At 51.6% G+C, this 22,122-nt stretch overlaps 7 protein-coding genes across 8 annotated transcripts; 4 read left to right on the top strand and 3 right to left on the bottom strand.

Moving 5' to 3' along the window:
* Positions 1 to 22: 22 nt before the first annotated feature.
* TrAFT101_003428 (uncharacterized protein) lies at positions 23 to 4,068 on the bottom strand. The gene is made up of 2 exons (XM_024909324.2): positions 3,601 to 4,068; positions 23 to 3,308 (listed from the first exon to the last, which is right to left on the bottom strand). Exon 2 carries the CDS (start codon positions 2,466 to 2,468, stop codon positions 924 to 926), a length of 1,545 nt encoding a protein of 514 aa, XP_024766816.1. The 5' UTR covers positions 2,469 to 3,308; positions 3,601 to 4,068; the 3' UTR covers positions 23 to 923.
* On the bottom strand, positions 3,339 to 5,686 carry TrAFT101_003427 (uncharacterized protein; the record flags this gene model as incomplete). The annotated part of the gene is made up of 5 exons (XM_066126885.1): positions 3,339 to 4,393; positions 4,454 to 4,469; positions 5,158 to 5,202; positions 5,252 to 5,288; positions 5,593 to 5,686. The coding sequence occupies 5 exons, from the start codon at positions 5,684 to 5,686 to the stop codon at positions 3,815 to 3,817; spliced, it is 771 nt and encodes a 256-aa protein (XP_065982992.1). The 3' UTR covers positions 3,339 to 3,814.
* A 707-nt stretch (positions 5,687 to 6,393) lies between these two features.
* TrAFT101_003426 (uncharacterized protein) lies at positions 6,394 to 6,846 on the top strand (the record flags this gene model as incomplete). The annotated part of the gene is made up of 2 exons (XM_066126884.1): positions 6,394 to 6,667; positions 6,797 to 6,846. The coding sequence occupies 2 exons, from the start codon at positions 6,394 to 6,396 to the stop codon at positions 6,844 to 6,846; spliced, it is 324 nt and encodes a 107-aa protein (XP_065982991.1).
* A 131-nt stretch (positions 6,847 to 6,977) lies between these two features.
* On the top strand, positions 6,978 to 8,120 carry TrAFT101_003425 (uncharacterized protein; the record flags this gene model as incomplete). The annotated part of the gene is made up of 4 exons (XM_024903240.2): positions 6,978 to 7,200; positions 7,355 to 7,475; positions 7,731 to 7,881; positions 7,968 to 8,120. The coding sequence occupies 4 exons, from the start codon at positions 6,978 to 6,980 to the stop codon at positions 8,118 to 8,120; spliced, it is 648 nt and encodes a 215-aa protein (XP_024766817.1).
* Positions 8,121 to 10,502: 2,382 nt separating this feature from the next.
* TrAFT101_003424 (uncharacterized protein) lies at positions 10,503 to 15,748 on the top strand. Its single transcript, XM_066126883.1, has 2 exons — positions 10,503 to 13,231; positions 13,369 to 15,748. The coding sequence occupies exons 1-2, from the start codon at positions 11,978 to 11,980 to the stop codon at positions 14,380 to 14,382; spliced, it is 2,268 nt and encodes a 755-aa protein (XP_065982990.1). The 5' UTR covers positions 10,503 to 11,977; the 3' UTR covers positions 14,383 to 15,748.
* TrAFT101_003423 (uncharacterized protein) lies at positions 15,499 to 16,800 on the bottom strand. The gene is made up of 3 exons (XM_024903220.2): positions 16,547 to 16,800; positions 16,321 to 16,458; positions 15,499 to 16,263 (listed from the first exon to the last, which is right to left on the bottom strand). Exons 1-3 carry the CDS (start codon positions 16,612 to 16,614, stop codon positions 15,870 to 15,872), a joined length of 600 nt encoding a protein of 199 aa, XP_024766819.1. The 5' UTR covers positions 16,615 to 16,800; the 3' UTR covers positions 15,499 to 15,869.
* Positions 16,801 to 17,411: 611 nt separating this feature from the next.
* TrAFT101_003422 (uncharacterized protein) lies at positions 17,412 to 21,838 on the top strand. Of its 2 annotated transcripts, XM_066126882.1 has the most exons (2): positions 17,412 to 20,408; positions 21,284 to 21,838. In XM_066126882.1, exons 1-2 carry the CDS (start codon positions 18,737 to 18,739, stop codon positions 21,298 to 21,300), a joined length of 1,689 nt encoding a protein of 562 aa, XP_065982989.1. In that variant the 5' UTR covers positions 17,412 to 18,736; the 3' UTR covers positions 21,301 to 21,838. The 2 variants fall into 2 exon arrangements, with proteins under 2 accessions (XP_065982989.1, XP_024766820.1); XM_024907372.2 differs by having other exon boundaries at positions 18,018 to 21,838.
* Positions 21,839 to 22,122: the final 284 nt, after the last annotated feature.

The raw sequence follows: 22,122 nt of genomic DNA, 5'->3' as shown, positions 1-22,122 counted from the left end.
ACAAGTTGTTTATTGGTCATAAGTGGTATCTGAAGTAGTGTAAAATGAAATAGCAAAGCAGTCAAGAGGATACAAAGAGACGGTGTTGATAGGTTGAAGAAATTAAGTAGTATATAGATGTAATCCTCCGGGAAGCCAAAAGAAAAGGAAAAAGAAAAAAAAAGGAAAGGAAAGATAGGCTGTGTATCAGCAGTTAAATAGCAAGTGAATCCTTAAAATCCCCCCATAAGAGCGACCAAAGTCAACATCAGAAATAAAGGGCCATGAAAAAATAATAATAATGAAAACCTAAGACCAGTCGTAGGGAAATGTCTCACACTATGAGAGTCCCTTCTGTATCGTGCCCGCCAAAGCAAACCAACAAAACTAATACATATCTCATAAAGGGTTGTAGTAGATACCAATAAAGCCTTGAGTAGCTATAAAGGCACACACATATATATAAAAAGAGAGAGGCTTGTGCGTATCAGAAAAAAAAAGTCGATAGCGAAGAGTGACTCGCAACTCCTTAGTGCCGTAATGCAATATATGAAACGATGAAACAGATGCAAAGGGAAAACAAACAGACAAAAAAAAAATAGAGACTAATCCATCCTATTTATAAAAAGCCGTGCCAAAAATGCTGTTGCCTATAGCAAGCAAACACCCTATCACTCCAATAAAAAAGGACGAGGCCCTGCCGGTGTGATAGATTACACCTAAAACGCCGCCAGTATGGGCACTCGGACATTTTCCTCTTGAAATGTCAGAGTGATGCAAATTCCCTCCTTCCCAAGACGCTGACTGCTAAAGCAGAAGCAAATATCGCCAGACGAAATAAGAAAAAGGAAAGGGGTACCAAAAACACAAATTAGAAGGAGGAGGATAGATGTGGGTAAGACAGACTCGGCAAAGCAATAACCATCTTAGCCGCGGATATCCATCTATTGAGTGAGATCCATGTCATACTCGTCCTCTTCCTTGAAGTTGATAGGCGCATTGGGGTCATCTGGGTCGTGCCAGAACTGGGCAGTGTCTCCAATATCGCCGGGCATACCACCACTACCACTTCCTTCGGGAGTGATGCCCACTGAGTCAAGATTGGCACCCATGTCGTGGGTAGTAGGCTCGCCATGGTAGTCAGTGTGGTGAGGCACCCTTAAGCCACTGCCGGACGTACGGGAGTATTCAAAGGTTGACAAGTCGTTCTTGGCTATGGCGTCCATGAGCTCAGACTGCATGCGGCGTTCATCGTCGCTTTGCTCAAAGGGCAATTGACCCCCCAAGTCGGCGATAGTGTGAATCAGCTCTTCCTGCTGTTGCAGCTTGAGATGCAGCATCCACATGAGATCTCGAGTCCAGCTGACAGCACCGTTAAGAATATCGCCCTTGTTAGGGCCCTTATCTTTGTCCTCGATCGGAAGGCCAGTCGTGATATTGCCAGCGCCAGAGCCAGCAGCTCTGCGAGCGCCTGGTCCGGCTAGCCCAGAGGTAGCGTTAACGCCAGTGAGGGTAGGCGACAGAGGCGTGCCGTTGGAAATCAGTTTGCGAACCTTCTCGTCTTCCAATCTGTGGGAAGGGACGAGCTTGCTGAGATCTTGAATTCTCTCATTGATGTTGTCACGGCGACGGCGCTCAACGAGGTTGTGGGATTCACGGCGACGCTTCCTCTTCATCTCCTGAGTAGACATAGTGCCAGGACCCACTCCAAGCTTGGCTGGCATAGAAGTGCCGCCCTTCATCATCACCTCGTTGATTTGCACCATGCCTGGCTGCATAGGAGACGAAAAGCCGGAATTGAAAGAGGCAGGAATGCTTCCGCTAGGGGTGTTGAGCCAATGACCGGATGGCGACTTGTCTGCCCTGAGAGACTGAGGGCCGAAGCCGGGAGAATCCTGTGCACTTCCGATGGGAATACCGTGCATGCTGTTGGTCTTGGGGGTCATTGGTGTTCTGGTGTTGGAGGCTTTCCTCTGCATCTGAACCGACATGCGGGCTGCCCTCGCTTTGGCGTTAAGGTAGCTGGGATCAGTTCCGTCTGCCATGTCAGCGGCAGCCAGAGGCGATTGCGAGTAGGACAATGGTGACTGCAGATTGCCGAGAGTGCGGTAATGTGTGTTGCCATATGCATATGGGCTCTGAATGGGATCTCCATCTGGGGTATTGGAATAGCCGTTCATCTGAGCTGCGTCGATTTGTAAACCAGAAGCGCGGTGTGACTGGAAATTGTTCTGGTAAGTCATGCTCAAGCCGTGAAAGTCTTGGCCCTGGCCATGAAGGCCGGATTGTCCGTCTGAGGCGAGGCCATCGAGCAGTTCGTCGTCGCCGAATACGGCAGAGCCGCTCGAGAAGCCGTTTGTGTTGGAGTTTGTATTGAAGTTATTGTTGGCGAAAGATGGGGAGTATGCTCCCGACATGGCCAATTCGTTGGGATCGATATGGCTGGCATTGGGGCCAGACCCAAACTGGGTGAAGCCGTGCTGGGCCATCGCAATAAAATGTAGACTTCTTTACCGACAAAGATGGCTCACAGTTGGCTAACAGGAGATGGAATAGAATGTTTTGTTTCGGTTTTCTCTCGTTTGGTTTCTAAAGGGCGCTGTTTCAATGCGCTTTGTTGATTGCTTGACGGGGCGACCGGGAGCGGTCTCGGAATTTTGAAGATCGGCGAGAAATGCCTGAACAGGGAAGGGTTTGCAGGCTACAAGAGGGGGGGGAAAAAGGTCAGAAAGTTATGCCCAGTTAAATATGCCCAGAGCCTGCGCGATCAAACAAATGCTAATCAAAGAGCCGGCGGCAACGACGGAGCCTTTGGGCTTGACGTGGCGCAACGCCGGAGAAGCAGAAACGGAGGAAGCCGTTTGAATGCGTAGGAGGGGCTGACAAAAGAGGAGAGACTAACTTGAGACAAAAAAAGGGCACGGTTAACCCTTTGTCTTGCTAGACGTTGCTGGATGCTCGACTTGCTGCAAAGAAGCGAAGCGCGAGATGTATTCACTGTATCCAGGGAAAGGCGGGCGAGATGTCTGAGATGGTCGAGATGCGAGCTTCGGAGGGGTTTGGCAACGATTGCTTTTTGTGAGCCCAAGGGCCGAAGTCGTTCGGCAATGCGATGTGCGAAGAAAAAAAAATAAATAGTGCAGGGTACAGGCAGTAGCCGGCCGATGGGAGGGGCGGAAATGGCGGGCTGCTGTGTAACTAGCTGGGGTGCAGGCGGTGACGGGCGCTTGGGAATCCGCAATACGCGCAGTCAGAAAACAAGCAGCGATGACGATGGTGGAGAGGATGAAGCCTCTATGGAAGCAACACGGAGCAAATCACAGCGAGGCCTGCACTGCGCGTTTTATGATTAGCTTGTTGGGTTGCTGCCAGGTGGTGCAGCGCAGAGACTTGGGTGGAAGAGGTGGTGGTGAGGGGAAGAGACGGGCCAAGATCTGCCCACAGCGGGTGGATGAGAGGCTCTCTTGTCCTTCTCTTCTCTCGCTCTGGCTTGTGAGGGGTGTTGCAGCGAGTCCAGATGCGATGCCACCTGCGCGGGGAAGGTGAATGTGAGGGGGATGCAGAGGGAGGGATGCAGACGAAGGGATGGAGGGACAGGCGACCTCAGCCGCTTCGACTTACCAAACGCAGCCAGCAGTATGCTATTAGTGGTGGTGGTGACAGTCGTCGGTCGTGTGAATATCGTACGGGATATCGTATGTATCTCGCAGACTCGGCGGCACCGCAAATTACGCCGTATGGGTAGCGCGGCAACTCCTTGGACGAGATACAGAAAGAATGAGAATAGCCTTATGCCACCTTGTTCATAAAAAGCACCTATGCATGCAATATGTCTTCAATGTTCCGTCGCAACGGTAGGATGGCTTGGCGCCTGTCCGGTCTGGTAAGCAGGCTGCGAAACCCTGCGTGCCGCGTAGCACAATGACGAAAGGCGAGGTCGGCCCACAGTCTCGAAATAGACAGCCCGAATAAGGCGGCTAGAACGCTGCTGGAAAGTCTCGCTCGACTGGAGAGGCGAGCAAGAGAGTTTCGGTGCGCCGGGGAGGCTGGAGGGGCGCGCGGGCACTAGCGGCGATGGGTGAAGCAGGTCTTCGCTGGATAAAGTAATCAGGAATGTATTAGTGGTGGTCGCACTGCAACATATGCGCGTATATGCGAGCTGTGCAGATATGCTGTGCAGGACGGACGAGATATGCGTGGCGTCGTAGTATTGAGCGGCTGCCGTGGTGGTGAGCGTCCAAGGCGAGACGGCGAGTAATGGGATGCAGAGATCAAGATCAACCGGCGCTGTTTGCGGTGGGACGCGGCGCTCAAATATTGAATCCTGGCCTTTGCGTCTTTCTCTGTGCCCAGCAGTAGGCACTACTGTTCTGGTGGGGAGGGAGGGGAAGATAGCGAGATCTTTCGCTTTTGCCTTGTGCGAGCTGTTAGCAATGCCCCTGCTAGTGCAGATGGACCAGACGCCAAGACGCACGACTTCTCGGATCTGTCTCTAGTAATCGCCCTCTACGAGGCGAGCTGAAAGCCCGACGGCCGTGTCGATGGGGACCTCTGGCTAGGCGTGCAGCAGTAGCTGGAGTATTGTGCGGCTCGAAGGAACACGGTAGCGGTAGCGGCAATAGCGCGGCGTGATTAGTTGGCGGTTATTGGCAGGTCAAAAGGTTGTTCAAAGTATTGGGTGGATGGATGGACAGAGGAGCAGGTTCTCGTCCAGCGTGGCGCCTGGTGGTGGTGGCCGCGATGCGCTGATAGGCCGCTCAGCTGTGCGTCGAGTGCTTGGGAGCCTCCCTTGCACCTGGGCCGGATGCGATTTTTATTCTTCTGCCGGTCCTTTCTGCTCTGTTTAAACTCTGTCGCCTGCAGCCTTGCTCATTCGCAACCAGGCCGTTGGCGAATAGGGATGCGGCGTAGGACTGGATTATGCCCGATGGAGAAGCCTAGCTGACGACGATCAAAAGGCCAAACAAAGCAATAACTCGTGTTAGTTTCGGTAGCTAACCCTCCCTTCGGTTCGCTCTCGATTCGATGGACTGGCCGGTGGTGTTCCAGACGTGGTCTAGTAGCTGATATCCGGGTTTGCGCTGATTCTTGGTTGAAGACTCGTTCGGGCATACACATATGCAAGTGCTTATACATATATGTACGTGATAAGATGAGCTAAAGCTTAGTAGGAGCTACTTGCTGTTGTCGTTGGTCGAGGCAAATGAGTCGGGCCGCGGGGGGCTGTCGTATGTATTAGTATGTGGTGACGCTTTAGGCTGCAGCTTCATACAAACTCCAAGCTTTGTTTCTCTCCCTGTTATGGGCGGCTTTTCACAGAGGCAGACGCAGAGAGTGAAGCAAGGCAAAGCGAATGGAGAATAGAGCAAAATGTAGCGCGGACAGATGCACAATGATACAGAATATTGATCATTCCAAATCTTCATTCGAAAACTCGGCAGCAAGGTACCCGAGCCTCTGGTTTTATACTCGCTGCCGGTAGCTAAAAATACCGAGACTCTAGTACAAGAAAAGCATCGATGCTTGCCTCGTCTTCTGACTTGCCTAGGGCGCGCGAGGTGGTGGCCTGTACCCGTTCTCTTTTTACCAACCACACCCCCCGTTGCTACGTACAAAGAGGGAGGGGGAGAAACGCATAGGAACCAGGTCGAGCGTGACTCGAGATATCAACCGCGTCCCTCGCTATAGACCTGGGGGCTTTCTCCATCGCCCACCGTTATGGGCCATCGCAATGTCTCGCCTGGTCATGCGTTGCTAACCCTTCCGTGAACCAGATACCGCCTTGGCCACGCGGTCATGTAAGGCACCGGTTGCAGAGGTCAGCCACGATGTCGATGACGATTACGATTCCGGGTTTCTGCTTTCTTCTTCTGCATTCCCCAGGCTTCGCTTCAACCGTGGCGGTGCTTCGTGTTGGCTGAGTTGAGTACCAAATACAGTACCTTCAACTAGGCAGATCAACCCAGGTTCAGGCACACTCGCCAGAGATAACAGAACTAACATGTCTGGTGTGGTGTACACGGAATACGGAGCACGGAATTCGGAGCGGCAGCGCTGCAGCCAACTCAAGCCTCATCCAGCCAACTATTTGCCTTGTCATAGTAGGCTGCCGTTTTAAGGAAGCGGCCAGCACAGAAACAACAAGAAAATACTAAGGCAAATGCCTTTTGCTTTCGCGGAATGCGAGAACATCTCCCCCACGCTGCCATGCCCCATCCATCACTGTTGCACCAAGACATGCTCGCTTGTGCTCAATGACGTTGCGTCCTTATCGCTATCGTCTCTTATCCATGCCGAGGTGAGCGGCATTCGCTAGCGGCACTCTCACCTTAGGGAGATTTTAGAGCTCAAGCTCGCTGAACCCCAGCGGTGTTACCACCCCGTAATTGCGCCCTGGCCCCAGTGCTGCCAATCATGTGCCCCCTCCAACGACGTATCGACTTCCATCCCACACCCCCAGTATCTGGCCCAAACCTCCACCCGTCAAACATCTCGCTCCCGCTGCCAGATTTCACATCCGGACCTGCTCTGGCCATCTTCGACGTCCTCGACCGCTTCGACCTCTGCTCTAGCTCTCCCCCACCATCCATTGCCGCCCGTGCTCGTCCAGCGGTACGCGCGGTCGCGATCTATCCCGACGCGGCCGCTGCCTCGTGCCCGTTTGTCGCCTCACGACGGCTCCAATCTGGTAGGCTTCTCTGGCCCCATCCACCCTCCATCTCGCTTGCGCCAGCGTCTCGTCAAGCTATCTTTTCCAAGCCACATTCTGCGCTTCTATACATAATTGATCATGCCCCCTGACTGACCATGTCTTCAGTGGAGCTAGCAGTTTCTAAGCTCCTAGGGCTGTCATCTATCTATTGTTGATCGGGAGACAAGAAACCCCCCTCTCTTCTCTGCGAGGGTTTATTTCGAGGCTTTGCCGTGTCGATCGGGCGTTTACCTTGCGCGCTGCTGCTGCTGCTGTCAAACTTTGGGGATACGATCTTCGGCCTATTATGGCTTCTGCCAGTTTTCGAGATTCCATTAACTCCCTGGGCTGGAGCCGTCGTCAAGATGCGCCCATCACAACGTCACAGCAGTCATCTGGCCTCCTATCCTCTCTCCAGAGTCTGAACCCTTTTCAAGATCGTGGATATACGGTTCTTCCCACATCGGAAGGTCCTGGAGCGCCTCTGCCGGCGCCCAGTCGGCGTGAAGAAGAGGAGGGCTGGTTCGTTTGTGAGTCAATCTGGACATTGTCCCATCACCCACATTGCGGGCGACCCCCCCTGCAGGCGAAACATGTGCATTGCAGCTCTAGCTCGCACTTAAGATGCTGCATGTGATGCAGATGTTGCGCCTCGTGGCTGGATGTAGCTAACATGGAGTGTAGTGAGTCGATGGGACCGCATGCTGGTATTTGCCTTTTGCAATCTCGCTGCCGCTGCCTGTTTCGTCATCTGCTTCACCCTCTTCCCTGTCCTTTCTCTGAGACCACGCAAATTTGTGATTCTGTAAGTCTTGGATGACGTCGTTGCATCCCCTCGACATTGTCGCTCGCCCAGCTTTTGCTCCTTCTTTGACCCCTCTGCTCCCCAACAATCCAACCTTGACACCTGCCACACCTATTCACACATGCATGCATACAATATATGCACGGCCGGAGTTCTCGGCAGACGGTATTTGCATGAATTACCTGCATGCGTCTCTACCTGCCGGAGCCAATACCCCTTGTACGAGTAGTTGCGCAGCGCTAACCCCCCACTTAGATGGACAGTTGGATCGGCACTCTTCCTGGCATCTTTTGCTGCCATTATGGGACCTATGAATTACATCTATCATCTTTTCTCCGCGCCTAGACTACCTTTTACCGCTGCCTACTTTGGATCCATAGCAATGACTCTCGTGTTTGCTATCAAGGTATGTTGAGACCCCAACAGGCAGGAAGAGTGGAAGAGAGAGGGCTAGGCTGCGGTATAACTGAGGGGTGTGCTAACATAACAAAGGTCCATAGCACCATCCTCACCCTTTTCGCGTCCTTGATTCAACTTGCTGCCTTGATTTGGTATTTGGTCAGCTATTTCCCGATGGGTTCCACGGGTTTGCGCCTCGCTACTTCGTTCGGAGCAAGACAAGCAACTGCATGGCTTTCAGGGTGAGTGCCGGTCGAGACGTATTAGCAAGCGGGGTTCCATCATCCGCCGAAATAAAAGTCCTCCCCATGATGCTCCTTTGATAGGATTTTGTTACTTTGTTTTATAATGCTTATGGATATATGTACCATGTGAGAAGCCTAGCCAGAGCCTCAAACCATTTCAAGAATAGCCAGTTGCTGGGTAGTAGCACATTCTAGCGATATGGGTAAATCTGATAAGAAACATGCTATAATCTGGAAATTTACCGATACCAGTTATCCATCTTCATGCTTAAGAATGCCTTCCCTTGGGAGGTACTAATGCATGAATCTCCCCGGTTATTGACTAAAAAGCACGGCACATCTCATCCACGTGCCGAGAGCTCGCATACAGGCTAGCAAGGCGAGCCGCCGACAAGAGGTCACCTGCCATGTCAGAGGCCTTTGGAATATAGTAGTGGCCGGTTAGGAGGGATGGCTCTGATTGGCCGTCTCTAAATTCTCTATGCTTCTGTGCCACCAATATCCCTTTGATGGGCTGTCATGCTGGTTGTTCCCCAGGTACTAGTACAGGATAACAATGGAATGAGATGCGCATCATGCCGGTACCTACCTTAGCAGATTCGCACGTTCGAATAGGAGAGGCCGCATGTCCAAAATGAGCATAAATTTAGTGCTACTACTAGTAGAGTTTGCATCGTGCGAGAGCGGCGCATCGCTTAAACGCCGTCTCTGCCTGTCGTTGAGCGCAACTCCGAGTGCCGTACCTCCGATATACATCCTGCAGCCCGGAGGTTGGTATGCAAGAGGTACCTGTACTGGTACTCTAATGCTGGGTACAGTGGCTGTAGGTGTTTCGCTAAAAGTAGCGCTACATTAAGATGCCCAGACAAATCGCAAGCCACAGTCTCAGCCGAAAAAGCAAACAAATCCTTAGTACAGAGTACCTGTACGTAAGCCCGGAGAAGCCCTGTCCGTGGGGAAAAATGACAAGTAGGTACATGTACGGAATATGAAAACGGGAAACTGGGCTGAGATGAGCTGCTGCGGCTGCTCCTCAGGCTGCTTCTTTTTTTGACCTGGTATCGTTTTGTGACGCCCGCAAGGGTGGGTGAAAAAATGTGTGTGCGTGCAAGCAAGAATCTGGACTGAGACAAGGCGCCTCGGCAACGATGACTCTTACGATGCCTGCGGCCCATGTACGTATTACTCGCTGTCAGGCAGGTACTGTAGGTATTACCATTATTAGTACAGGTAGCATTTGCGTCTCACCAGGCAAGTTCCTGCTTGTGCACTCCTCCACATTAAAGTACCGCTACCTTGTCATGGGGTGCATGAGAGATTTTTGTTTAAGAAAATTAAAACAGCTGGCACAAATACCTAGGCAGGCAGGGGAGAGGAGACGACGAGCCAACCATGGCTGACAGTTCCGGCTCCTACTTTTATTCTCCTAGGAAAAAAAATAAAAATAAGTGCCCGCCGCCCGTATGATCGATTGCGGGATATCGCTTGTCGATAAGAACGATAAGGGATAAGGGAAATTCAAGGGTATCGAGAATACCATCCATGATAAAAGGGCAGAGTGTCGCGAATAACGCCGGGCGATCTCCCGGCACGGGCACAGCCTGTTGATCACGGAAACAAATAGGAGGCCGCAAAGAGAAAGTCGAAAGCCTCAGCTTTTCGGGCTGCCAATAGCATTGCCCACAATCAGAGCTGTGTGCGACCCCGACCTGCCGCATGCCCGACCAAACGCATTCCCGCGGCTGAAGCGGCCTCAATAGAGGAGAATCCAGATGGGCCCCCCCAGGAGCCGCTTATTATTGTGACTTGATTGATTGCTTGGCCTTGTTCGAGGGCCCTCGCTCGCTGCCGCTTTTTTTTTTTTAACACAACCGCAGGAGAAACTTCTATTACTTCTACGAGTACCTCTACTACCTCTACTACCTACTAGTACCTTTACTACCTCTACTACCTCTACTACCTCTACTGCCTTTACTGCCTTTACTGCCTTTACTGCTTCTGTTACTTTTATTACTTTTACTATTTCTATTACTGTTATTACTGCTACTTTTAAAATATTATATTTAATTAAATAATTTTATATTATGGGCTAATTGCTTTAAGTAACAACTAAGTAGCTGGATGATGAAACTGGGATGCGGAATAATAATCCCCCATAATTGTCTATAACTGCGGAAGAGTTGCCTCCTCCGTGCATGTACCGCTACAAATCACCGCCGCGCACACAACTTTAATGGGCTCCGCACTAACGACGCATGTCTCATGCCGGGCTGCAATTCGCTGCTGCGCTGATGTAGGTTCGTATCCGAGCAGCAAACAAGCCTCGGGTGCATAGCAACAAAAGACGAAGTAAAAATATATGGAAAAAAGCAAAACAAAAGAAAGTGCTTATTTACCACGTCGTGGCCGGGAGTGCCTGGCTAGGTCATCGGCTCTGCTCTTCTCCGCGAACAGAACGAGAACACTCGGCATCTCTCTCTCTCTCTTTCTCTCTCTCTCTCTTCTCTCTTTTAGCAATATTGAACACGCCCAAGCCACCGATTTGACCCGACTCTCGCTCGGCTGACTTTGCACAAGCCATATTCATATTCGCGCATTTTCCATCACTCCACTTGCAGCGAACGATTTTACATTATCCAGGTGTGGGCCGCAGAAAGCCCCAAAGGGCTGCCCTCAGTCAGACAAATAGAATTGCATCATATTCACGGAGCAAGGGCTATTCAATTTTTTTTTTTTTCCCTTTCCTAATTGAATTCCATTTTTTTTTTTTTTTTCTAAACGGGCTCAAGGCTTCCATACTACCGCTAGCTCGGGACCGCCATCGCTGTGACAGCGCGTTTCCATAGGTCCGCTGGGGCCAACTGCACTCAGTAATCCAGCGCCAGGCCGCCCGCTGGAGACCGCTGTAACTCTTAGGCCGCCCAGCGCTCCGCTTTCAGGACCTGTCCTGGGCCCCAGAACCCGCCAAACCCGCCAAACCCGTCTAGGCGCCCTATCGTTGGAAAGAGAGGGGAACCAAAAAAAATTTATTATTCACACAACGAAAAAAAAATTATCAACTTGCCTTTTTCGTTCTGCCCTTTGTGCCCTCTTCATTCCTCTTCACCACCATCTTGACCAGTCAATTCTGAAGAATTGCCGCGCCGGTTGGCCTCTGTTTGACCGTCTCTCACAGGCTGCGCCGCGTCCTGTCCAGGAGCGCAGCTGGTTTTTTCTTTTCTTTTCATTCCCTGCATTGCCCGCGTGCCTCACTGCAGCAAGTTATTCCTCCTGCACCCCGGTCGCCCTCAATCCGGCAGCCTGTTTTGTCACCTCTTGCTCTCCCTTTGGCTCGGGCTGACTGACTTGTGCTCGGCCTGCTTCTTTGTCCTTCCACCCAGACGTGCGACGCTTGGAGGCTTGAGTACGCGACTGCCACCGCCTTGAGGCGCCTTTTGCCGACCGGCCGCCTCGTGTGTGTTTTGGACCGATTCTTATTTTCAGGCCCCTCCGCCACTACCGACGTGATCTTGATCCCTTTGCCTGGGCTTAAGAGACGACCGTCCCGCTTAACAGCTACGGATTTTATACGCGATTGCTTCTCGTTCTGAGAATCATCCACCCAGACAAAAGAAATTAGTTGCCTTTGGTCTTCTTCTAGGCTGTGTTGCTGGTGCATCATTTGCGTTTTCAGCCACGCCAACGAAAATTTTCTGGAGCCTCTTGTCTTCCAGAGAATACATCTGACCGCGGCGAAGTGCGACTTTGGGACCACGCCGAGCTTTCTCACTCTGTTGAAGTTGTGAAAGCCATCCGCCTCTCTCCCAAATCATTTCTTTTTCTTTTTCCACCCTCTCTCCTCTTTCGGTTCCATTCAAAATGGCGACCGCTTCAGCTTTCTCTTATGCGCAGGCCGCCAAGGGCCAAGGCACTGTGCCATCAAATACCCTCTCTGGACAGCCTGTTCAGGACTCTCAGCCATCTGCAGCCGCGCCCAAGGCTAACACAGACGTCGAAAGCGCGACCGAGTCCACTGCCGCCGTCCGAAGCGCCGATTCCCCTGCCAACGCAGGAAAGCAAGATATTGTCAGCAGCACTGGTTCTGAGGCCGGAGCTCGATCCGAGGATGTCCAAGAGACGCGCCGTGAACCTCTGCGAGACGATGAATCTGGAAGGTTAGATCGCCCATGGCGACGAGGCGACAAGGGCACGAGGTCCTCGAGCACGACTACACGATCGGTCGACGAGCAGGACTCCAGGAGACCACGGAAGTCTAAGAAGTCCAGGGCTGCCGAAAAGCAGGCCAGCGACCAATCAGCGGCAGAGAAGGAACAGGAGCCTGAAAAAGAGGCTCCCAAAGTTGAGCTGTTTGAAGCGCCAATTCCATCTGTCAATATATGGCGACAGCGGGCGGAAGCGCAGGCTAAGACTAAGCCATCAGAGCAAACAAGCAACGGCGTGTCCAAGTCCGACGTGTCCTCCAAGGCGACTGAGAACGGTGTTCCCGCCGCTAGCCAGCGTGAGAACGTACCAAATGGCGTCAAAGCCCCTCGAAAGCCAGTCGATGCCCCTCGACCTGAGAGGAATGCCAGCCGCGGCTCAAGGGCAGCAGACAAGGATGCCAGCAGAGGCGATGTTCCCCCTTCAGTCGCCGATACATCGGCTTGGCCCACTCCCGAGACGGCTATCAAGGAAGAGAAGAAGAAGCCTGCTGAGAAGACCGATCGTGTTGAGAAGGATGCCTCAGAAGATGGATCCCAGTCAAAGCCAAGACAGAAGTGGGTTACGATGGACTACGTGCCAAGCGTCAACTTCGAAACGCAGCTCCCTCAGATGCGTAACTCTAAACCTCGTGGTGGAGCCAGAAGCGCCAATGGTCCCAGGGCTACGGGATCATCACACGCCAGTGACAAGGCTACCACCCCCGTTGCCAACCAGGGCAAATTCAGCGAGAACAACGGCAACAACAGCAACAAGGATCGCCCTCGTGATGGCGCCAACGGCCCGAACCGAAATGCTTCTTTGCCTCAGGCTAGCAAGCGGGCATCTGCAGATATGTCCAACACGCGTGAGCAGAGGAAAGCTGTAAACCAAACCGGTACCGATAAGAAGGATGCCGCATCTAACTCTAATGTAAGTGATTCATGATTAATAGCTGCAAATAAGAAGGGGAGTGGAAAGAGAGAAGACGAAGGAAGGCTTTCATGCCGATCCCACCGCTATTTTTTTTTCTTGGAATGATGGACTAATACTCATGGTTTAAGGAGCAGGGTCATGCCGTTCGTGAACGAACAGAAAACCGCAATGATAGACCACGAGGCGCATACCGTGGACGTGGTGGACACCATCCCGCCAACGCCCAGCACCAGCATACCGCCTCCAACTTCTCTTCGTCTGGCACGATGGGTGGACGAGGTCAGGGCCCCTATAGCCCGCCCGCTAGACAAGGCGGTCATGGTCAGATGTATGTGCCTAACCAGAGGGGCGGTCGTGGTGGTCGAAACAACGCTGGAAACTACCACCGAATGTCTCTCCCCAATGGATCAACACGCATTCCTCAGGTTCAAAATCAGTTTGGCCCATACGAGTATCCGCTCGCGCCGATGGCGGCAATGCCTTTCCAGCAGCCCTACTGGGACAACATGCTTGTGCCAGTGCTGAAGAGCCAGGTCGAGTACTACTTCTCGATCGAGAACTTGTGCAAGGATGTCTATCTCCGTGCACGAATGGACTCGCAAGGCTTCGTGCCCTTGCACTTCATTGCCTCTTTCAAACGTGTGCGAGATCTCTCTGCCGATATCGCCATGGTTCGTGCGGTCTGTGAGCTTTCTACTGAGGTCGACCTCGTTGTGGGCGATGATGACGTCGAGCGTGTGCGACGAAGCGAGTCTTGGGAAAGCTTTGTTCTGCCAATGGATGTCCGAGAGGACTTTGCTAAAACCCACGGACCAGCTCAGTTCACATACAAGAACCGAACGGCACCAGTGCCGATGCCACCGCAGTTTAACGGAATGCCTGTCCCATATGGTATGGCTTCGCCGCCTGCCTATGCAGCCCACGTTGAGGCTCCGTTCCAGCAACTGCCCGACGAATCCATTGCTAGCCAAGGAGTCAACGGATATGTAAACGGCCACGTCAACGGCTTTGCTGCTTCTAGCCAGCTGTCGGCTGACGTGCCTGATTTTGCTCCTTCAGGTGTCATTCCACTCGGCGAGGCTGCGGTGAACGGACATGCGGAGACACCCGTTGACAGCGTGGTAACAAATGGGGTGCAGAACGAGTAAATGGTGCAGCAGAGTGTCGTACTCTACTGTGGCGGCGCTGCGATACCCGCTCCTACCAGTTAGCGAACCTCTCGTTTATGTTTTCGGGGTGAAAAGCCTTGAAGGCGCATCCTACATATTTGTTTCTTGTTACCGAGCCGAAGGGCTTGGACGGCTTGTCATGGCAGTTCCTTGACGGTTCGAGCGACAACGCATTTTAACAATTTCTTTTTTTCTTTCGTCACAGTTCTGCCTGGCTATTCTTGGCTACGGCTCGGCAAGGGAAACGGCAAAATAAAAAAGCGTTGCAACTGTGAATTATTTGGGGATTTTTGGCTTTGTGAGGGATTCGTTCTCTTTTCTTTTTACCTTTTGCATGTGTATATATGCGCAGATGAAGGCGGCAGATGGCAGAGATTGGGGCGTTTCGCGATCCATGAAAGGAAAGCACGACAAAAAAAGGGGTGGAAAGATACCCCTGGAGACTTGTTTTTTTTTTTTTTGGGCCTGGAAAGTACAACGCAGCAAAAGCGTTTTGCATTCTGGTTTGGGATTTCCTTTTATTTTGATAAAAGTGAAAAGAAGAAAGAAAAAAAACATTGGGAATAGGAGAAAAAAGCAACGAGGGCGAGAAAAAAATTTGAGGGTACGAAATAGAGCCACCGCTCGAGGGCGAGGGCAATGGAAACCTTGTGTTGAAGCGGGAAAGCTTATCCTATTGGTTGAGCAGCCATCGTGACTGATAACTCCGATATGGATTTCGGTGGAGGATCGATGGCTTTTACACACACCCGGGGCTCAAGGGAAAGTTTTATTTCACAGGATTTTGATTACAACAAACTAGTCTTGCACCTGTTGGGATCTCGGAGGGGCTTATGAAGTGGCCACTTCATGTTTTTGCATGTTTTTGCATCCCCAAGCATAGTTCGACATGCGACCAGCTACCATGCAATTGATGAGAAACGCACAAGGATTTCCATATCGATCTTTTATTATTATTATATCATCATCATCCCTATTATCATTTTTCGCTAGACAAACGATGGACGGATACAAAAAAAAATTAGGCAAAACCGAAAAAAAAAAAGGAAAAAGCAAGACGATTACGAGCAAAGAACATTAAAAAAATTCGCTCGAGGGCATTTGAGTGGGCTTATTAATTTGGTAAAATGGTTGCAAAATGAGATTTTTCAGTTTTTTTTTCTCTCGATTTCTTGAGTTCGTATTTCTCGGAGGGTTGTTTTTTTTTTTTTCTCAGGGCTGGATTTGTCCCTGGCATTTTGATGCGAGACAGCGTGGTACAATGTTGCTGCAGATCTGTTCAATATGTACGATAGGATTCAAGAATAATACAACCCAAAAAAAAGTTCAGTCATCGAGTCTTGAGGAAAGATGAGCTTTCCTTTCTCTTACGTCCTTTCTGACGTATAATTGTTTTGTGAAGAATATCCTGAGCATACTAGTTACATGATATCGGATCGTAAAATCTACGCAATATAGCCATAAGATCACAACGCCATAGCTAGCCCGACAATAGCGATGAGGCCAGCAGCGGCACTGGCGAAAGCTGTTGGCATGGAGGCTGGGTTTGCCATTGACGATACCGCGGATCTTTTTACGAAACGAGGTCCTATGAAGGGGATAGGAGAGAGATCGGTAGAGGTAGAAGCGGCTTGAGCGTCTGCGTCGTCTGTTATCGTAGTCGTGGTCGTTTCCCCCGCCGCCGTGGTCGTAGTCGTTGATGACGCCGTTGTTATTGCTGCTGTTGGCGATGGTGTAAGTCGTGGAGATGAGGTGGACGTTGCAAACGGCGAAGATAGTGTAGATGGCACCGCTGATTTTGTTGTTGTGGTAGTCTCGATAGGCGCCTCGTCTTGAAAAGGCACAGTTGTCTCCGGGGTGCTGGGATACAGTTAAAACAAGAAGAGATAGGTCCAAGTCCAACATTCGATGGCTTACAGTGTAGAGTCTGAAGTACTCCTTGTATCATCATCTATAACTCCACCAGGAGTTATGATAACAAGTGGTCTGGGCGTGCTCAAAGCGGGATCGTCAGAGAAGCCTGGAGGCTGGACTGGGTTGGTGCGAGTAAGATATCTGCATAGACAAGCGAAACCCCAGGTTAGTTAGACAGACTGAGAGCATGGATTTCCCCCGTATAAGGTGAGTTAGCAGAGGCACTAACGGCGAATTTTGTGCTGTGGCGAGAGAGATGGCGGCTAGCACAATGGTGATGGAGTGGCGAAGTGCCATCTCTGGAGGCTTGGCTTATCTGGCAGGGCAATGATTTGGCGAATGGACACTATCAAGCGTCTGCGTCTCTAATGTCTACGGCTGCGGCGACCAGTGAACTCAGGAACAGAAAACAAGATTAAGAATAAAAAAAAAGCCACGAGATGATGGCCTGATTGTTCGAAATTCGTAGATAATAACAACAGCTCGTAGTTGGAATGTAGATGGTTGCCCTGCCCGAGCCTCGTCACATACGTCGCTGCATACTCACGGCCTGGCTGCTTAGTCGCGCGACAAGTATCATGCATCGCTTGTTTATTTCTTTCTTCTGGACTCAGCTATATACTTTTACTATTACTAGGTGCTTGCTGGTATACAGAAGGCGACATTGCATATCTGGGATAAAAGCTGTTGGTCGAACGTTTGTTCAGCTTGAGGCTGTGACGGTCGACACGGGACTAGGCTGGAATGGGGACAAAGACGCGCCCTCCCTGTTCATATCTGCGAAGAGATAGAGTGTATATAGAATATCCGTAGCCGTGTTTCGCAGTTGGAGGTATGATTAAACAGTGGCCACACAATTCTCTGGCATATAGACGAGGAAATGTGACACGAGAGTAACCTCTCTTCTCTCTAAAGAGAATTACGAGGTACGTACCTGGAGAGCCAGCGCAGTGCTGAGGGATCTGCTTTGGCTTTGCGTTTCGGTGAGATGACATCATATCCCACCAAGGGCAGCAGCCCCTCCACCAAAAACAAAAAAAGTGGCTTGCCCGACGCAGCCATTTTCAGCCAATAAATTCCATCACGAGCCACATCCAAGGCTAATAAATGATTGTCAAGTCACGGGTGGCTGGCACTTCTTGTGGCTAGAGAAGGGGAAGACGGAGGAGACGAGAAGGCGGGCGAGCGAGGCCGTGGGAGCGAAAGCGGGGTCGAACGCATCAAGCAAAATGGAAGGAAAACAAAGAATAGCTTTTGGAAGACACGCAAAAAAAGCGGCGCTGGGGGCTTAACGCCTCCATGTGGCGCTGGGGCTTGCTCTGGGCGGACGGGTGCCATGGGCTCTCCCGAGAGGTTGTTGAGACGGCATGGGATGGCTTTTGTGTATAGGGACAGCAGTTGGTTTCCAATATCAGATGACGGCCCTGGCCAAGGCCTCGTTACTTTCTGTTGGGCCGACGGCTGGGATGGCAGGCAGATCGCTTTCGTGCTAGAAATGCGGCGACAAGTACTCTCTTTCTTCTTAGCAAGCGTCCAAGACAGAAACGAGGCGGTTCAGCTGTCGGTGCCCAGCTGGAGCTTCGGTCTGGAGCTGGATGCCCAACGTAGAACAGCCTGGAATAGACGCTCGGTGCGAGCAGTCACAGCGCGAAATGGGTGTGGCCGGCGCCCCCGAGTCTGCTGTTTATGAGAGCTCTACTAGAATGAATATCCTCTGTCTCGTAGATGAGAAGACGATGAGATGGCTCAGTTTGCTTCGCTAATCCTCTGGCAGAGCTGTCTGCACAGAGGCAACATCCAATACCGAACCATGAGGCGCAGCTGCTGTGCCACAGTAGATGCCATCATGTCAACGCAGTCCTTACTCTGACTGCTGGGCCATCAATTCTGCCGTTCAGGCTGCCTCGCCGCGCTATCGCCTCGCCCACTCCAGCACAGCAGGGCAAGCGCAAGGCAAGGCAGGTCATTCCGATGTCAGGCAAGGGCAAGACGCAGGACAGGGGTGCGTCCTGCTCGCTCCTTCCCCCCCGGTCCTGTGTGTCGCCATTACGTCTTGCCCCGCCGCTTCATGCAGACTCTGTGGCCAAGGTCCCTCCTTCCAGGCCCCAATTCGACAAATATCGTTTGGTCCTGCTGCTTGCGCATCCTTTTTTCCGACTCTTCTCAAAAACTGCCTTAACCGTCATACTCTGCTGTATATCTGCTTACGAAAAACCCCAAATCAGCAGCACCAAAATCAGTATCAGCGCTCAGCAGTTCTACCTGATCGATTCTCACGCAGTCACGCAATACTCGGCAGTTGTTTTTTTCCACCACGGTTTTGTGCGGCATATTATACCAGCTACCCCGCCAGCAGCGCACTTACACGTAAAGAACCATCTTCTGCAGAGGAGACAGCGCAGTCTCAGCTCTTATCCAAATGGCTCACCACAGCCCGCAAGACTATGATTATTCCCGTCGCTACTTGCGTGAGGAAATAGTCGATGATCGCGACCCTCGCTACTTCGACGACCGCAACTATGGCGAGCCTGTCCGGAACCGTGATCTCGTCCCTCGGGCGGATCCTCGCGACAGCAGCCTTTCTGTAGAGGAAGTTCGCCGCGACTTCCCTCCACCAACCGGACGAGACTACGCCCATTCTCACGACGTACGCCGTGCTCGTTCTGCAGAGCCTGGCTACTATCAGGAGGATTATGAATATCGCCGCACCTATGGAACACGTCTGGATACCCGGGACGAACGTTACTCGAGACATGGCGGTAGCCACTATGGCGACGATGATCGTGACAGGAAGCCCAAACACAGCAAGTCTATGTCGAAACAAGAGAAGATCATTGCTGCCGTTGCCGGAGCCGCCCTCCTCGTAGGTGGCAAGGAACTCTATGATCGCCACGAAGCGAAGAAGGAGGGGGGTACTCCAGTGCAGCGCAACGCCTTGTCATCGGCCGCTCTCGCCGGTCTTGGTGCATTTGCTGCCTACCAAGGTGCTGAATTCTACAGCAAGCAACAGGCAAAGAAAGATCAAAAGGCAAATTATATTCTCCAACGTGGTCGTGATGGTCGCCTGGATGAATACTATTCGTCGGACGACGAGGCCGACACTAGAGAGAGAAAAGGTCACAAGAACTTTCTTGAGAGTGCCTTGGCCGCTACTGGCCTTGGAGCCGCTGTCAAAAGCCTCACTGGCCTAGGCGATGACAAGCACTCTGATACCCGAAGCCGTGGCGGTAGCCCAGGTTCACGAAGCGTCCGAAGCGTTCGCTCCGGCTCGGGCTCCAGAAGCGGCGGAGGTGCCAGCAAGAAGCAAAAGGTCGCTATTGCATCTCTGCTTGCTGGAGCTACCGAGGCCTTCCGTGTCGCTAAAGAGCCTGGTGGTTGGAGAGGAGAAAAGGCTAAGAGAATTCTCACTGCCGCCGCCGGTGCCGCTACTGTGGATGCTGCTCACGGAGCAGACCACGGAAAGCTTGGCCTTGCTGAATCAGTCATTGGTGGTCTGATTGGTAACCGCTTGATCAACGGCTCTAGGAATGATATCGAAGAAGATCGCCGCACCGGCAGGAGCCGCTCTCGATCTCGTGCACGATCAAAGGATGGTCGTGGAGGCGTCGGCCTCGCAGCGCTTGCAACGGCTGGGTTGGGTGCTCTTGGCGCAAAGAAGGCCCTTGATCGATCGAGGTCTCGTGGGCGTGACCGCGACTATGATTCAAGAAGCCCATCGAGAGACCGCAGCCGAAGCCGAAGCCGCAGTGTCGTAGACAGAGCACGGGATGGCCTTGCCAAGCTAGGCTTTGGTAGTGGTGCTATGGTGGCCGCTGATGATCGTCGCCGACGAAACGACTACGACGACGACGACGACTACGATGATCGAGAGTCGCGTCACTCTGGCCGACGAGATGATGATCATGTATACGATGATCCTCGATACCGTCGCCGTGGCCATGACTCTGAGCGCAGGCACCGCGGGGCATCTCGTGACCCATCTCGAGACCGTTCTCGATCTCGAGACCATTCGCGCCGGAGAGGCGGCTACGGGTCTGAATCTGACCTAGGAGACTCTTCTGAGGATGAGAAGAGGGCCAAGAAAATGAGAGGTAAGCAGGTTCTAACTACCGGCCTTGCAGCTGTTGCCACAGTTCACGCAGTACATGGAGTCTACAAAAGTTACGAAAAGAGGAAAGCGCGGCAAGAGGCCGTCAAGGAAGGCCTACTCAGCGCACAAGAGGCCAAGAAGCTCAAAGCCAAAGCCATCATGCAAGATGCAGCTTCAGTAGGTATTGCTGCTATTGGTATCAAGGGTGCTCTCTCAGAGCTCAAAGAAGCCAGGGAGATGACCCACGAGTGCAGAGAGTGGAGGAGTGAGAAAGATCGTCGCCACGCGAAACGGCTAGAGAAACGCAAGCAACTTGGAGACAGGCGACGATCATCAAGCTGGTCGGCATCGTCGCCGCGAAACGACAACGGATACTATGCAGACGGCGAAGATCAAACGTACATGATCGATCGCAGGTACACTGCGGTTTCACAGCTATCCCAACCGCCTCTCAGACGGGATAGCAATTGAGATGCAACCCCCAAAAGCAGCTATGCTTAGAGACTTTCTCAGCTGGCTTTCCCGCCTCTGATGCTGCAAGTCCGTCCTTGACTCTCAAGACTAGCACTTGCTGCGGCGATAAGAATCACTATCTTGTCAACACAGTGCATCTACCGTCGGTCGCTCTCTCACACACTCGTTAAGCCGTTTGCCTGGTGTGATAGATTATCTTGATTTCCTATGTTGGCGTTAACATTAGCTGGATATTTGCTTTCTAATCAAAACACGTGGCAACTACAAAGTGGGATATGATATCAGACTTCATGTGCTGCGTGGCACAAACTACATAGATTGAGCTTCAAGCTTAGCCTACTTGTCTTCTCTAATATCTTCTATTTATATCCAGAATGACTAATAATGATTGATTTGCTATAGATCACCGACGCTACTGATGACTTGTTCTTCGCGGAGAATAAGGAATCAATCCGAGAGGAGGGTATCACTGCAGCTGCGGAGATGCGATACGCTCAAGCAAGGCCATCATTCGATCAATCGATGCGAGTAACCAGCAATTATTCGGATGCATTAGCCGAGTTTGGTATTCTGCATGGATAGACAGCGCATGTCCATGTAATTCGGAATGAAGCGGATGCGGATTGGATTGGGCTTATGTGCGATGGCCATGCTAGGTAACGTAAAAAATTCCGGATTTTTGGATCAAGTGGGAAGGGATGTGCAGCGGCTACGGCAAAGACGGCCCAGGACGGGCACTGGCGAGGAAGGGTAGATCTCGATGACTCGGACGCTTGGGTTGGAAAACAGGTTGGAGGACGGAATTCTTGGATGGCTTACATTGATTTCCTTGGTTGTGGGGGCCCAATAAGGCCTCACGCAGATTTACGAATCATGACTGCTGACGCTAATGAGTGTTTATACGTTTCTATATATTGAAAAGATAAAAGACTAAATGAAAAAAAATTGTCTTGTGGGTTAAAATTGCTTCGAATAAATCATCATTCATACCTAAGCCGACTAGATGTCTTTTTCCTGTGATATAGACTAGTATGACTGGAAATAAGAATCTCTGTCGCGCGCCATATCCAGGACTCCAACGTTCGAACATCTAGGATGTATGACATCATCACTTGTGCAACAGGCACCCAGCCGCATCAAGATCTCGGGCGCCCTTTTCCTTTCCCCTCCCTTGTTGCTTCTAGCTTGAAACGCCGCAAATGCGGCCCGAACCCCGTCTTTTGCTCCACCGTCATGTGCCT

The sequence above is a fragment of the Trichoderma asperellum genome, chromosome 2 (genome assembly GCF_020647865.1).
Source record: "Trichoderma asperellum chromosome 2, complete sequence".
Lineage (NCBI taxonomy): Eukaryota > Fungi > Ascomycota > Sordariomycetes > Hypocreales > Hypocreaceae > Trichoderma > Trichoderma asperellum.
This window is presented reverse-complemented; position numbering and strand designations above follow the sequence as displayed.